This window comes from Schistocerca serialis, chromosome 12 (genome assembly GCF_023864345.2).
Source record: "Schistocerca serialis cubense isolate TAMUIC-IGC-003099 chromosome 12, iqSchSeri2.2, whole genome shotgun sequence".
NCBI lineage: Eukaryota > Metazoa > Arthropoda > Insecta > Orthoptera > Acrididae > Schistocerca > Schistocerca serialis.
The window spans coordinates 29391425-29409377 of record NC_064649.1 but is presented as its reverse complement, the minus strand read 5'-3'; the positions used below and the strand labels follow the sequence as shown (position 1 = coordinate 29409377).

Here is a 17953-nt window from a genome sequence, read left to right as displayed (position 1 = left end):
AAACACCTCGTGATTTGTTTGATATCAGCATGATGTATGCAGGCCAATTATTAAATATAATAGACCACTGCGGTATCAGCTGCAACAGTCAGTTCTTTAAAGTCTGTAATTAATAGGAGAGTGCTTGCTGTTTTAAAACTTCTAGTCTCAGTTTTAATCTGTAATTAAAAGCTTCAGTTCTAACTGAAGTCTAACCCTGCTAGATGACAACATAATTTTATCCTAGTATTGAATGTATCATCCTATCATAATCTTTTTAGTCAAGTGATAAAAATTAGTGAATATAAGTAATGTAACATATTGTTGGAGTATAAGTTTCCAAGAATTTATGTACTGGTACATTATTATCAGATTAGGGAATGGGCTGGAAAAATTGATCATATTATAAAACAATTACAAGAAACACAGACACTTTAATCTTCTTCATGGAGTTGATATCACAAAATTGGCATTGAATTTATTGGTAGTAATTTACAATCTTGGTACCACATGTGGCACAATGAGGGGATGCTTTGTAACAGGGTTGAACTCAGCCCTCCTTGATCTTTCAGAATCTTTATGTTCTTCTCTTACTGCTTCCCTCTCATACTCTCTCTCATCTTTTTCATAGTCTTTTTCATCCCTCTCATATCCTTTTTCCTCCCTCATGTGTCCTTTTCTTTCCCTTTCATATTCTTGTTCTTCTCCCTCATAACCTTTCCCTCGCCTCCTTCCCTTAAAAGTGTATATCTTCTCTTTGATATCATCATCCTTTTCTTCAAGAATTTTCTGCAAACCTCTGTGTTTCTTTGTTTGATACCTCTGCCACTTTTTCCTCATGAACTCCTCTTCATTTTCTGCATCTGCAAAAGAAAAAAGGAAATGAAAGGAAGTATGTTTTAATGTTCACATATCAAAAGGGCAGACAGGACACACATTTGGATGAAACAGTGCAAAACAAATCAAATAAAATTTTTATTGTAACATAACATACCTCATACAATCAAAGATTGTAACATAGGTAACTTACCAATTTTAAGACTAATATACAGACTAATAAACTAATCTAAGGTGACAATTCATATGTATTACTTTATATAGTTATCACTTTTTTTAAAAAATCTATAGCTATAATTATGGTTTTATGTTTTAGAAAGATACTGTGTGAGTTTTAGAGAGATACTTGGTTCTCTGTTATGTGGTCATCATTAAAGAAAAAATATATATATGCCCCCCACCATGGCTCGGATGATCTTTTTAATAGCCTAAAGGTTTTGAGCAGATTGATTTTCTCAGGCCTCCAGAAAATTATGCTATACTTAACTACTGAAACAAAATATGCATAATATATAATGTTTCTTAACTGTTAAATCAGTGATATTAGATAAGATATTCATGACATACACAAGACTGTTCAGTTGACTAAGGACTCCACATATTTTTGTTTATTAACACACCAAGGAATTTGACACAGCTTGCGGTGTCCAATTTTTTGTCCCTATAGCTTATTTCATTTACACATCATACTGACTGTTTCTGTTTTTGCTAAGTTTAATTTCAAATTATTATTTTTTACCCATTCTTCCACTTCCCCAAGTGTCTGCTCAATATGGCAGATTAAGTCTCCATCGATTTTACAGCAGACTATTGCTGCTGAGTCATCTGCATACAGGATGGTATCTGTCTCAACCTGGCATAGCAGATCATTGATGTAATACAGAAATAGTAGTAGTCCTAATATTGAGCCTCGTGGGACAGTTAACTATGTGTTTCCAGCCAGAAAAGAATTTTTTGCCAGTGTTATTAACAAGTACTCTTTATTTTCTGTTTGCCAAGTATGATGATATCCAACTAAGAGATTATCCTTGGAAACATGACTAGTCAGTTTTTGAAGAAGGTTGTCATGAATTACATTGTTAAAGGCTCTGGTAAGATTGCAAAAGATGCCTAATACACAGTCTATTATCAAGACAACTGCTAACTTTTTTGATCAGTTCATTTATTGCATCGGTTGTGGTGCAGCCTTTCCTAAAACCATACTGACTGTGTAAAATAATATTGTGAGATGAATTATTCAAAAGGGTTGATATGAAGGAGAGTTGATGCGCAAAACTATGATGTACTGATTTTATTATTATAGTGAAGAGGATTGCTCCAAAAGAAGACAAAAGATCAAGAAAGAGTCAGACATACTAAAAAGTGTCTACATAACAATATTATTTGTAGGATCTATGAGAAGTGATCAGAAAAAACTGGAATTTTTATTTTTCTTAAATAATTGTTACTTATTTGTCAATATCAACTTTGTCCCCTTCCCCTCAGGTATAGTATACCTATGCCAGCACTTTGCATATTCTTGGAAGGACTTCTGGTACTCACTTTTCATTTTGGTGTTCAGCTCCTTCAGCTATTCTGTTTTTATATTATCAATGTGGTAGCAAAATGACATCCTTTCATGTGTCTCTTTAGTGCCAGCAATGGAAAGAAGTCACAGGAGGCCATGTCCGGCAAATATGGTGGCTGAGGCAACATAACGGTTTTGTTTTTTGCCAAAAAATCACAAACAAGCATTGAGGTGTGAGTGGCGGCATGATGCTATTTGCATGAGTGGTTTTGCCACAATTCTGGCCATTTTCTTTGGATTGCTTCATGCAAATGGTACATAACTTCCAGATAATATTCCTTACTGATCATATGACCATAAGGCAGGAATTCATGATGCACCATTCCATTGTAATCATAGAAAACAGTGAGAAGAACCTTCACATGTGATTTAACTTGATTTTTCTTCTGTCTTGGTTCTTCAGGCAGTTTGCTTTGGGATGACTGGGCCTTGGTTTCAATATCATACATGTAAGCCCAGGTTTTGTCACCTGTTACAATCTTCTTTAGAAGTTCTGGATTGTTGTCGACTACATTCAGGGATTCCTGAGAGGTGTCTGCCCAATGTTCCTTTTGATCAAAATTCAACAATTTTGGATCAAACTTTGCTGCTACATGTTTCAGGCCCAAAACATCCGAAAAAAGCATGAGTCAAGGATATGCTGACATTATCAGCAACCGCCCTGATGGTAATTTGGCGAGGATTTTCCAGAGCGATTTTCTTTTCTTCTTCCACATTTCATCAGTGAGTGATGCGTTAGGGGTCCAGAGTGGTCGCCATCTTCAGCATCTTCTCGATCCTCTCTGAAACTCTTGTCTTACTTGTAGTAGATTCGCCAAAAGCCACAGTCGACATTTCAAATGCGCTGCTGCACTTTATTCCATTCTTCAAGCAAAATTTAATGCATATTCTTTGATCCATCTTTTTCAAAACATGTATAATATTTTTGACTGTCTGCAATGAAATAAATATTCAAAACATATGAAAATGTAAACATACATCAGGAACACATGTACCAAAAAGATAAAAGAATTGAAAATCGGATGGACATAAAAAAAAAAAATCCCACTACCTTATGGTCACACATATTACTAAACAAAGTGAACTGTAGACCTGGCCATAATGGGAATTAATTTGGTTGCATGACTAGATACATTCATGCTCCAGCTCAAAGATGTGTGTGTGGTTACCTTGTACTGAAAATGATTACGAGAAATGAGTTCTCACTTTGCTGTGAATGTCATTAAATTTATTGCTGAGCAGAAAGAGAAAGTAATCATTATGTTGACAGAAGATGCAAGCAAAATGTTGGAGCCCATTGTGTAAGTTATAAAAGAAGGGAACAATCCTGAGCAGAGTGGGATTCAAGTATTTACCCCAATAAGCAGAGTGTAAGGTCTCACAATAAATATACCATTCATGAAATGTATAGATTGTTATTAGATAGCACTTTCTGTGATATTATGAACAATGGAAAAAGAAACATCAGTTTTGTGGAAAGCTACAATTTTTGTAGTACAGAAGTGGAATTCTCTGTGAGAAATTGTTCTATTATTCCAAATTACTTGCAGGTGAATTTCATGATGTCAGCTGCAATGGGTATATATGTATTAAGCAGTTGTGGTATGTGAAAATTTATGCTGGACTGGGGCTAGGACTCAGATTTATTGCCTAACACAAACTATTGCCTTAACCATTTGGCTATCTGTGCAAGCTCCCCAGCCCGATCCAAACCTCCATATGTTGCTCTCCACTTCCTTATGTTGTAGTCTTATGTACATCTACCTTTAGGACAAAGCATATGACAGTAAAAATAGCCTCTCTTCCTTGTGGTACTGTCGTTCTCCCTAAGCTGGAATCAAGAAATGTTGTGAACTTAAAGGAAGACATACATAGGACTACAATATAAGAATGTGGATAGTGACATATGGAAGTTTCAACCAATGAATACATTGCTTTCTCAAGTGTCCCCAGTCTCACTGAAACATTGTTTAGAGTTTGTTTTAATGTATTAGTCTTTGTCAGAAAATTAGTTTCAAGTTAAAAATGTTTGAGTCAAGAAGAGCCATAGAAGTCTCTTCCATGAAAAATGTTTAAAATTTAAGACACGCGTAACCAAATATAAATACATCTCAAGAAATGGGAAGATGCATTTTTGTGGGTAAGCCAGGACCAGACAAGAACTGAGCATTTTCTAATTTGTGTAGCAAGCATTAGCATGCATCTCAGTATTTAGCATGGAGGACAAACTGACCTGAGGCAACATACACAATACAAGAAATTATTTTTTAAAAAAATTTTTTTTTACTGGAAATTGAAATAAACTAACGAGCTGTTTCTTTAGCTTAAACGGTAAAGAAGAGTATGATAAGAGCATCACACGTGAACTTGGTTTAGTGTATCATGCTGTGAAACATAACCATGCCATTCAAGTGTGGACAGCAGAAATAAATTTGAGTCTCAAATATTTAATGGTGATGCATCAAAGCAAAGATGATTGTGAAGAATGTTCTTACTCCTGACTTTGTATCTATTGTAAGGTGTTCAGCAAAAATCTTAGCATTATTTTTGTTAGCATCTGATGCATCAAACAAAAGCAATTGAAAAATATTTCCAGTTTGCATCTGGTACTCCTATCCTTGAAAGGTAATGCAGAATAAACTTCTAGATTTTGTTGAAAGGGCTTGGGTAACATATATGGTACTTACTGATATGGTACTGCAGAGCCTAGACAAACACATTTTGGAAATTAATTGTGTGTCTTTGTACTGTGCAAACATCATCAACATGAACTTTGGGAAAGCATATTCTGTATAGCAGTTACCCTGTTCAGAATTTTTTAAATTTGAAAAGAGTGATATTCAGTTATTGAAAAGTGCCAGTAGTTCAGTAAAATACAATAAGAATCAATCTGAATCTGATTGACAAGCCCTTGAAAATGATAAATATGTACTTATTTTGTTCTCTATATGTGTACTTCCACATTAATAATATTTTGTGACCTCTATCAAATGTATGGATGGGCTATGTAATTTTTAGTGATACGATATATATTTATATTTTAGATTTTAAAATAATAATGAGTCATCACTTTTTTTTATTTTACAAAATCTGGTGCACTACCCTAAGTACAAGAGCTTATGGAACACAACAAATGATCAAGTAGGAAATAAGTCATGACCACAGCCAGGAAAGACACAGCAGACTAGAATGAAAAAAAGAAATCATACATGCATCAAGAGATGCATCTTATTTTATAGTATAACAGTAAGATTACTTGTATTCATTAGTGTAATTACAGATTAGTGAAACTTACATTAGGGAAATTCCTCACTGTTATCAGGCTGAGCAGCAAATACACTCTCTAAAGAGGGAAGCATGTATAAGAAGCTTGTGAAATTATCAAGGAAGGGAACTACATGGAAAGAGAGGAAACACAAAATTAGTTTTACAAAATTTTATCACTTTATACAAAGACATATACAGAGATCATACCTTTTAGAATAAAACACAGCTACTAAGTTGTACATGCAAAGAACATTATTCAAATAAAATGGCTCTATGTTAGTTTTAATATTAAAATTTTCTCAAGGACGAACTTACAGAAAATTTTTCCAAAAGGTGCTAATCAACCAATACAGAAGCATATAGCAAACTCAATAGTATTGCTTCCAACTACTGAGGAGAAAGTATGCAATGTTGTAAGGCAATTAAATAACAAAAACTCGACAGGTTTAGATGAAATCCAAATGTGTGAGCTGAAAAAATGCATAAACAGTATCAAAGCTCCACTAACAGAAATCATAAATGAATCCTTCAAAACTGGTTGCTTCCCTGACTATCTGAAGCATGTCAAAATTTTACCAGTTCACAAGAAAGGTGATGTAGCAAACATTGAGAACTACAGACCAATAGCCCTACTGTCATGCTTTTCCAAAGTTATAGAAACAATAATGAAAAACAGGCTTTTGAGCTATCTAAGTAAATTCAACCTCCTCTGCAATGACCAGCATGGTTTCAGGCCTGATAGAGGTACAGAATCTACAATAGCACAATTTACAAAAACAGTTTTAGAAGCACTAGATGCGAACAGCTATGTAACTGGCCTTTTCCTAGACCTGTCTGAGGCATTTGATACAGTTGACCACCAGAAGCTGTTGCATAAATTATAGGCACTAGGAGTAAGGGGAGTGGTTCTCAAATAGTTTCGTTCATATCTAGAAAACAGGATACAGTCAGCAGAGATCACACATGTCTCCAGTGGAGTTAAGTACATTGAGAAACATTATCTGATCCACAATATATCAATATTGGGGTCCCTCAAAGAAGCGTACTAGGCCCTGTATTATTTCTGGTGTATATAAATGATTTCCTGCAACATATCAGCCATGGAGAGAAGATATTGTTTGCGGATGACAGCAACATAATAATCACCAGTAAGACACCAGCACAAATGTTGGAAAATTCTACTGAAGTGCTGAGGGATGTTCACAAATGGTCTCAGGAAAACAAAGTAACTCTCAATGTAAAGAAAACAAATACAATATGCTTTAGAATGAACCGAAAACAGAGTCCCTTAAATTTAAAACTAGATAACATCTCCATAGAGTCCTTGTATTCGCATGCAGTAGTGAATGTTTGAGAACCGTATACTTTAGTTATGTTCATTCACTAATCAGTTATGGTATTATTTTCTGGGGAAACAGTGCTCAGAATTTACGAACAGTATTTAAAATGCAAAAGAGAGCAGTAAGAATTATAACAAAAAGCAGTAATTTAGAGAACTTTTCAAAATGTTAGAAATTCTAACTGTTCCTTGTGAATTTATATTCCAAATTATAGTGTACATCAAGAAAAATATAGAAAACTATAGCAGAAATAGCAGTTTTCATAACTATAGTACAAGAACAAGTCACTGTCTTCACCTAGACAGGAAGAATAAACATAAGACTCAAAGTAGCTTCTTGTATGAAGGTGTAAAACTGTATAATAAACTGCCGCAGAAAATAAGAGAAGCAGATAACATGTACCGCTTTAGGAAAAATCTTAAATTGTTTTTGCAGGAACACTGCTTTTACACTACAAGTGAATTCCTTAGTACAAAATGATTGTAAATAGCTTTTGTTTCACAATATTTTGATAAGGAGCAAAAATGATTGTAAATAACTTATATATCACAATGTTTCACTATGTGTAACAACAAACTGTATAAATATATGAATGCATGCAACTGACAACATCCATACATTTTAAAATGTCCACAGATAGCTAAATAAATAAAATAAAAATAAATAAATAAAAAGATTTTGAAACTGTAATAAATTGCTTTACTAAGACTCCAGCAAATACACAAAAGCAAGATAATGAGACAAAAGCATTGCTTACATTGAATGCTGCAATTACAAACTCTAGCCATCTGTCAAGTTTTGCTTAGTTCGACATGCCCTGCCCTGCCCTGATCTTACTAGTTCTTTCTTTCCCCAGCCCTATATATCTGTTAAATCTACGCAGCTCATGTTTACACACAGCACGCCCAGACCATTCCTGAACAAATTTTAATTAGAAACAAAAATTAAAATTTTTATTTACTTAGTATTGCACAATATGCCAAAGTGTTAAAATATGCCAGCTTGCTGATTTCTGTATTGTGGAAGTTGACAATAATCTTGCAGTAAAAGAAGTTGAGCCTAATGTGTAAGAATTACAACTACATGATTTATCCATACCTCATCATGTATGCCCAACTACTCAGAACTTCCTGCTTTGTTTATTATTTCTTGTTGGTACATTGAAGTAATCTTATGTACACAATTTGGCAGCACAAAAATAGATAGACTGTATTTGTTTTCCAAGTTTAAGTGAGAAAATTTCCATAAAGACAAGTTATTAATTTCAATAAAAGAACAATTTTATTAGTCTTCATTCATGCCCATTTACTCAGATTGACAACAATACTTACTGAGAGGTATTTGAAATTTGTGGAAAGAGCAAATTCTGTTGTAACTAAATTTGGTAAACAGAGGGAGTGGGGAGAAAGTAGAATATGAAAGTATCACAGGGTTTTGCCAAAACTGGGTTATTTTAAATGGTGCTTACATATGCTGAGCATGGCCGTATATGAAAGACAATATTTGGCCCACGACTTTTTAACATGCAATCTGCTATCCATTTGCAAAGCACTGTATAATCAGTGTATAATCAAATATTGAAACATGATGTCATTGTCAGTCTTGTGTATCCACTTTTGTGGGTATTTGGATGCATAAACTTGCTTGTTTGTCATTTTGCAGCTGTGTTGTACTTAAAGCATCATATTTTATCTCTACTAGTGGTCACTGTTCAACTTTTTAATTAAAATTTGAGAATAATGGTATTTCAAATCCTTTTTTTCCAACTATTAAAAATGCAGATGTATTTTACCATATGCATTATGTTCTATTTATTTAAAATGTTGTTGTTTCAAGAGATACTGAAATGTGGTTTTTAGTTACTACATTTATCAATTTATTTTACTTTAAACCAGAAATGTCATCTGCATTCTTGCATTTGGCACAGATGTTTATGCCCTAACATCATGTTGTCTTCAAGCACTACAGATTTCCTTATGTAAACGATATTTATTTATTAATTTATTTATTAATCCATCCAGGGGTCACATTTCATCGTGGCCCCATATTACAATGAACATACAGCATACGCACAGAATATCTAGGGTTAGTTAGGACAACAGGACATGTGTTGAGGGGTGATGATATTAGTGTTTCTGAAGAGAGAGAGAGAGAGAGAGAGAGAGAGAGAGAGAGAGAGAGAGAGAGAGGAAAAAAAAAAAAAAACCTTCCCGTGAACATATGTCCTATTCTGAATGTTATCTGAGATAGAACACATTTAATATAGACTGTTATTTATTTTCTGTGTTGTTGAAACACTGTCATTATTTACAATGTACCACACAAGTGTAGAGGAAGTTGAGAGAAATAATTTGATACAGCACACCTGGGGTCTATCAAGTCAGGAAACTACCACAAACTGGCCTACAGGAACTGTCTTAAGTTACAGTGCATGCACATTGCGCAAGGTTTTCAATATTCTCACGCCCTCTTCATACAAACTGTTAGGCCTGGAGAAAAACAAATCTTTTGATATCTGCCTTAAAGAACATTTAACATAGGTAGTAATATAACAGTTTTTAGTTATCATTAAAAAAGGTGTAGACCAAAAAGTAAAATGCACAGATCAATGTCTGGATATCCGTCATTATATTCCTAAAATATATCATTTGAATATACATAAAAATACTATTGTTTTAAAAGTATGTACACAACCATAGTTAAATTAGCAAAGTGGCTTCCATAGCAAAGCCTTTTTCTACGTATCTTTTCATGTATTATGATGTCTCTTCTTACTGTGTTTTGAATTTTTCCTTTGTTGGGGTGCCTTTTTCTGCCAGCTTGCATTTATCTGATAGCAGTTCAATTTTTCATTTGTTTCATACTCATCTGTTTAGTGTACACATGAGACTGCCAGCTACCAGTGTCTAATTAGAGCCCATATCTGCCACATCAGTCCTGCTTGTATGACAGTACACATCTAGTTTACCCACACTAGTACTCAAGAAACTTTGCACTAGTTTCATCTGGGGAAGGCGTTCCTTCTCATTCAGTTTTGTAGTTTTAGTGGTCTTCACTGGTTTGCTGCGGCTCTCCATGCTACTCTATCCTGTACAAGCCTATTCATCTCTGAACAGCTACTGCAATCAACATCCTTCTGAATCTGCTTACTGTATTCATTTTGTGGTCTCCCTGTATGATGCTGGCCCCCACACTTATATCCAGTACTATATTGGTTTATCCCTTGATGTCTAAGAATGTGTCCTATCAACTAGTCTCTTCTTTTAGTAAACTTGTGCCACAGATTTCCTTTCTCTACAGTTGTGTTTAGCACCTACTCATTAGTTACACAATCTACCCATCTAATCTTCAGCATTCTGCTGTAGCACCACATTTCTCTTGTCTGAACTGTTTATCATCCATATTTCACTTCTATACAAGACTACGCTTCAGACAAATACCTTCAGAAAATACCTCTTAACACTTAAATCTATATTTGATGTTAACAAATTTCTCTTCCTCAGAAATGCTTTTCTTGCCATTGCCAGTCTACAGTTTATATTCTCTCTGCTTCAACCATTGTCAGTTGTTTTACTGCCCGAATAGCAAAACTCATCCACTATTTTTAGTGTCTCATTTCCTAATCTAATCTAATTCCCTCAGCATCATCTGATTTAATTCAACTGCATTCCATTACAGCTGTTTCGCTTTTGTTGATGTTTGTCTTATATCCTCCTCTCAAGGCACTGTCCATTCCTTTCAACTGTTTTTCCAAGTCCTTTGTGGTCTCTGACAGAATTGCAATGTCATCAGTTAACCTCAAAGTCTTTATTTTTCTCCCTGAGCTTTAATTTCATTTCCAATTTTGTCTCTGGTTTCCTTTACTACTAGCTCAGTGTGCAGATCAAATAAGATCAGGGATAGGCTGCAGCCCTATCTCACTTCCTTGCCAACCACTGCTTCCCTTTTATGCCCCTCAACTAATAGCTGCCATCTGGTTTCTGTACATACTGTGAACAGCCTTTCACTGCCTATATTTTGCCCCTGCTACTGTCAGAATTGTAAAGAGTGTACTCCACTCATTGTTGTCAAAAGCTTCATCTAAATCTCAAAATGCTACAAACATATGTTTGCCATGCAGTAAACTTTCTTCTATGATAATTTGAGGGTCAGTATTGCCTCGCATGTTCCTACTTTTCTCAGGAACTCAACCTGATCTTTCCTGAGGTTGGCTTCTGCCAATTTTTCCATTCTTCTGTACATAATTCATGCTAGTATTTTGGAGCTGTGACTTATTAAGAAGATAATTTGATAATATTCACACCTGTCAGCAACTGCTTTGTTTTAAATTTAAATTATGACATTCACCTTGAAGTCGGAGGGTATTTCACCCATCTGTCACATCTTACACAGCAGGTGGAATAGTTCTGTCATGCGTCGTTCTTCCAAGGATAACAGCAGTTCTGATGGAATGTCGTCTGTCCCCAGGGTATTGTTTCGATTTAGGTCTTTCAGTATTCTGTCAGATTCTTCTGGCAGTATCATAACACCCTTTTCATTTGTGTCCTCTTCCCTTTCTATAATATTGCTCCCTTGTGTAGACCCTCCATATACTCCTTTGATCTTTCAGATTTCCCCTCTTTATTTAGTTCTGGTCTTACATCTAAGCTCTTGATATTAATACAAATGCTTCACTTTTATTCAAAGGTCCCATTTATTTTCCTGTAGGTGGTATCTATTTTCCCCCTAGAGATATATCCTAATGTATCCTTACACTTACCCGCTAGCCATTCCTGCATAGCCATTTTGCACATCCTGTCAATCTCAATTTTTAGGCATTTTTATTGTCTTTTACCTGCTGCATTCACTGCATTTTTATATTTTCTCCTTTTGTCAATTAAATTCAGTATTCAAGGATTTCTGCTAGGCCTCATCTTTTTATCTGTTTGGTCCTCTGCTGCCTTCACTATTTCATATCTCAATGCTACCTATTTGTCTGCTACTGTATTCCTTGCCCTGTTGTAGTGAGTCATTGCTTAATATTATTCTCTTAATATTTTATTGTGATTTAAGAGTTACTAACTTTATGCTATTACAAAGCTAATTTCAGTTCGAACAACCAGATCACACGTGTGTTTACATTGACACTGTTCTGGGCTGTCCATTTATAGGCTACCTTCATGATAAGCTCTCGAAAATATTCAAATGCATGTAGTTGTGTTTAGAAGTTAGTTTCATTTGCAATTGATTTTTCTAGTATATTAGTAGTACCACCATTTTATAAACAGATCAGCTAAACAGAATTGCTGAGGAGTCAAACAGGTCATGATACCATTTGTCTGACCTGAGGCTGAAACACACAATATTTAAAGACTGTATTCCAGTCAACACTGTCAGAAGCTTTATCTAAATCTACAAATGCTATAAATTTTGTAAGGTAAGTGAATAGGATGGATATTATGAACTCAAACTTTTTGAAGTAGGGAAAAAGTGTTCTAACTTCTTATTGACTATACAATGAAACAGGTGTCACTGGCTGGAGAACATTTTGTATGGTCATTAGTGTGATGCAGACAGTAATTTACTCACTCTTGGCCTTCAGCCTGAGGATTCTGTCCAGACAGCGTTCATACCGCCCCGCTTGGGGAACGTGGATAAACAGCATTCCCATATCCCTGGCCTTCTTCTTCACTGTCTCCAGGTTTTGATAGTCCACTGAAACACAATTACCATGAGAGTAGCTGATGTACATGAATTCCCAATCTCTGCCTTTTCTTCTTCATAACAGAATTTATCCACTTAATGCAAGGATAACTAACTAAACATTGACCAGCCGACATTTATTTCTGTTGTGTAATGGATTCCCTCCCATCAGTGAGATACCCGAATCCGTAACTCCCATGGATGCACATACAGTTGTGAATATACTTATATTTGTTGCATCCAAGGTGCAGGTCCGTGGCTTTAAATGATGTTTGAGGTGACATGAGGTTTGAATAAGAAACAAAAAGTTTGCGGAACATCAATTTTTTATTAGCCTCCAGCACTAACAAATAAATGTATTTGATACACCCCATATGGTTTCTATCAATGTTATCACCTTGCTATTACTCAGATATGAAAATACAGTGCTACCTGGAGCTGAGACACCAAACCAACAGATGTCACTCCCATCACTCTGTCAACGACTGCCCCAACTCACTCAAAATATAACTGCTCATTGTCTGCTGACGCAGCTTCTTTTAATATGATGGCTTCTGATGTCATTTTTATGGCATCAGACAAGATATACAACAGAATTAAAAGCATGTCTTTAATTAAATTATCTTTTACACATTTCAAATTACACTGAAGGCCAATTTGGTGCACCAAAATAGAATTCAGGGACTATCACAGTTTGTCAGTTCTGCTTCTATGCAAATCTTGTTTATAATTTATAATATGTGGATAGAATACCTAATAACATGCAAAAACAAAATCACTACAAAAGATACCAAAACAAAAATTACATAGATTTAGTTGATCAAATATCAAACTATTACGTTTCACTAGGAGATAACAAATCTGAAATTGGATTTTGTCAAGGCAAAGTACTTCATATGTTATTAATGAAATTTTATTGAGGCTTTAATTAATTAATATCAATATCTCTTACGTCGATCTCTTGTAGAATTTTAGAACATGTTTTTTGCTCGCGTATCATGTCATTTCTGGAAACCCAGAATCTACTATGTAGGAATCAACATGTATTCCGGAAACAGCGATCGTGTGAGACCCAACTCGCCTTATTTGTTCATGAGACCCAGAAAATATTAGATACAGGCTCCCAGGTAGATGCTATTTTTCTTGACTTCCGGAAGGCGTTCGATACAGTTCCGCACTGTCGCCTGATAAACAAAGTAAGAGCCTACGGAATATCAGACCAGCTGTGTGGCTGGATTGAAGAGTTTTTAGCAAACAGAACACAGCATGTTGTTATCAATGGAGAGACGTCTACAGACGTTAAAGTAACCTCTGGCGTGCCACAGGGGAGTGTTATGGGACCATTGCTTTTCACAATATATATAAATGACTTAGTAGATAGTGTCGGAAGTTCCATGCGGCTTTTCGTGGATGATGCTGTAGTATACAGAGAAGTTGCAGCATTAGAAAATTGTAGCGAAATGCAGGAAGATCTGCAGCGGATAGGCACTTGGTGCAGGGAGTGGCAACTGACCCTTAACATAGACAAATGTAATGTATTGCGAATACATAGAAAGAAGGATCCTTTATTGTATGATTATATGATAGCGGAACAAACACTGGTAGCAGTTACTTCTGTAAAATATCTGGGAGTATGCGTGCGGAACGATTTGAAGTGGAATGATCATATAAAATTAATTGTTGGTAAGACGGGTACCAGGTTGAGATTCATTGGGAGAGTGCTTAGAAAATGTAGTCCATCAACAAAGGAGGTGGCTTACAAAACACTCGTTCGACCTATACTTGAGTATTGCTCATCAGTGTGGGATCCGTACCAGATCGGTCTGACGGAGGAGATAGAGAAGATCCAAAGAAGAGCGGCGCGTTTCGTCACAGGGTTATTTGGTAACCATGATAGCGTTACGGAGATGTTTAATAAACTCAAGTGGCAGACTCTGCAAGAGAGGCGCTCTGCATCGCGGTGTAGATTGCTCGCCAGGTTTCGAGAGGGTGCGTTTCTGGATGAGGTATCGAATATATTGCTTCCCCCTACTTATACCTCCCGAGGAGATCACGAGTGTAAAATTAGAGAGATTAGAGCGCGCACGGAGGCTTTCAGACAGTCGTTCTTCCCGCGAACCATAAGCGACTGGAACAGGAAAGGGAGGTAATGACAGTGGCACGTAAAGTGCCCTCCGCCACACACCGTTGGGTGGCTTGCGGAGTATCAATGTAGATGTAGATGTAGATGTAGTCTTTTAGGTGAAACAAATTTGTCTGTACTTGGCTGTTTTGAACTTGTGATACAAATGAAGGACTGAATCCACTCATAAAGCTGTTTATAGATAGTGTCAAACTGTAAGTACAGTTCAAAACATTACTACTTAATAGGAAATACCAGCCACCAGAACTGTTTATAACCTATAGGCACAGTGACAAAAATGTAAATAAAATAGCTAACATATGTACATATTACACAGGACATAAACAAAAATAAATAATTAAATAAAATAAAATAAAATAAAATAATATGACACCAAAAAACACACACACACACACACACACACACACACACAAGCGCACACACAAATGCATACACGAACAGACCACAGATACTTCGATAGTTACACTCACAAGTTTGGCAGTAATATTCGATCTTTGGCAAAAACATTTGACAGTTGGCAACAGAAACCAAAACATTGCATTAAAAGCGTTCAGTGCATAGTGCTGTGGAATGCAGAAAAAACAGCAAATTGGCGCTCATAGGAAGAAGAACAAGACCAAAAATGAAACAGGAGCGTAATATGTAAGAAACTGTCTACGCAACCTGTAAGTACAGTTCAAAACATTACTACTTAATAGGAAATACCAGCCACCAGAACTGTTTATAACCTATAGGCACAGTGACAAAAATAAAATAGCTAACATATGTACATATTACAGGCCACTGATGATGCCTTGCAGAAAATAAAGGCGAAACGCGTATGGCACTAAAATTGTGTTTTATTCAGTTGCTGTCAGACGGTCCATGAGTGAAAATCATCAACATACCGTAGTCAAAAAATAGATTGGGCAGTAGTTTCATATCAGACTCAGTGGACTCTGTTGATGGTAGCTGTCCTCTTGCAAAACCTATTAATTCACTGCAAATAAGAGATGGCACTGACTTTCAATAAATGTTAGCAATGTTTGCCAGAATTTCTGGAAAAAAAACAACAAAAAACTGAATTGCACAATGAAATCTGATAAAGAAAATGTAAGTAAAAAGAATGTTATGAAAAGAGACAGATAATTTCAAGCAATGTTATGTTATAACCAAAAGTGTCTGTTATGTTTCTTCAGAACCAGCTTTTATGTGGAAATCTATGTGTAATAGATTACTTCAGATGGAAGGCTCTTTCTTCTTATTTGACAGTGTTCCAGGTTCCACTATGGAAACTGTGAATGGATAATTATGTGGTTTCACTCACTGTAAGTGAAATGGGTTAACAATTGCTCATGAAGGACATTTCTAATGTTTATCCCCATGTTATGTGTAATTTCATGAATGCAGAGAGTGATTATGCCCTTTACCAGATTAAAAATGTTCACAGGTAATTATCATATTAGAGAAAGTGTCCCTTTTGTGTCCCATGCAATCTGCCAGAGTCTGTTGGTTTAAATAATTTTCACCCTATAATTTAGGACTCCATTAGAATGCCAGAAACTATAGGTACAATATATTAAAACACAGAATTTTAAGAGGAAGCCAGTATTCAGAGTTTGGGACTAGAAAGACATGACAACATTCATTCTTTCATTCATCCACATCCATCAGGTTCCATACATCCTATGAAGAATGCATGTGGAAATTAATCAAGGTATACATTAGTAAAAGATAAGCAAAGCATGCTAAATAAAGTAATATAGCATGGTAACTACTCGCTGGAAATGAAAGAAAGTGTTGCTACGGGTCTCCTAAATGTGCACAGAAAACTGGACTTCACATGTTGTGAGGCCGGCTGACCATAGTGCCAAATGAGACAGGTCCTGCAACATGATGCAGTTGAAAGAAAGGGAAAAGGCAGTGTGTATCAATTGGTGAAGAGTTATGGTGCGCTGAGGTGGTGATATTCATTACAACACAGCCCAGAGACAACATCTGGATGACTCCACACAGGGAAGAATCACCGGGAACTGGGAAAAGACGAAGTGTGTCGAGTGTAGCACATAGCTTTCGTACTGCTCACAGCACTGTTTCACATGCACGGGGAGTGATCTGAACGACAGGTTCTGCCGCCCAAAGGAGAAGAGTTGGTCAACCATGGTCAATCACAACAGCAGATGATCTCTAGATTGTACAATGGGCAAGAAGAGAACCACATCAAACGGCAGGTGCGACTGTGGCCACATTTAGCAGGACTTCAAGGCACACAATCTCACATTTCATATTGGCGTGGCTACAGCATAGGGGTGTTCTATTTGCCCAATGACCAGTGCATTGTGTTCCGTTCACACCCACACACAAGCGGCATCATTTGTGATGGTGCCAAGAGCACGGGGACTGGACCGATGAGGAGCTGGTTCACATGATCTTCTTGGATAAGAGCACGTTCAGTCCAAGTAGTGATTCTGGGTTCACCCTCATATGGTGAGAATTGGGAATATTTAATGCACCCAGGATCATTGACGAACATGATCGTTTTTGTGGTCCGGGTGTTATGTTTTGGGGAGGCATAATGTTGCATGGGCATACTGACCTCCAAGTCTTTGAACAAGGTACAGTAGGCAGTCACAGTGGGTGTGACACTGTATTCCTCCACCATGTGCATGTTTTCAGGAATACATTTGGCCCTGACTTCATTTTTATGGATACAGTGTGTGACCAGATTGAACAGCACAGGTGGAAAATCCCTCGGAACAAGAGGGTACTCAGTGACTGGACTGGCCTGCCCATTCCCACAACTTGAATCCCATCGTGCATGTGGGGGATGTGTACACGAACATGCACCAGTGACCATCTATCAGTTGCTGCAGTAGCCACGCTGATGGAGAAATAGAACTCCTTACCATAAGAACTCCTTACCAACTAGTGGGCACGGCTGGTCCCAGCGGAGGTTTGAGTCGTCCCTCGGGCATGGGTGTGTGTGTTTGTCCTTAGGATGATTTAGGTTAAGTAGTGTGTAAGCTTAGGGACTGATGACCTTAGCAGTTAAGTCCCATGGTCAAGTAGTGTGTAAGACTAGGGACTGATGACCTTAGCAGTTAAGTCCCATAAGGCTTCACCCACACAACAAGTGGACAGCATTGGAGCATGTCATAG

General features: G+C 36.5%; 1 protein-coding gene across 1 annotated transcript in view; it reads right to left on the bottom strand.

Moving 5' to 3' along the window:
* Window positions 1–470: 470 nt before the first annotated feature.
* The window catches only part of LOC126428375 (uncharacterized), a 103866-nt gene continuing 86383 nt past the window's right edge, over window positions 471–17953 (bottom strand). Inside the window, exons 3-4 of the mRNA XM_050090302.1 lie at window positions 12559–12684; window positions 471–842 (exon numbers count right to left, since the gene is read on the bottom strand). Coding sequence (XP_049946259.1) covers window positions 472–842; window positions 12559–12684 — 497 coding nt within the window. The 3' untranslated portion in view covers window position 471. The remainder of the gene's footprint in view (window positions 843–12558; window positions 12685–17953) is intronic.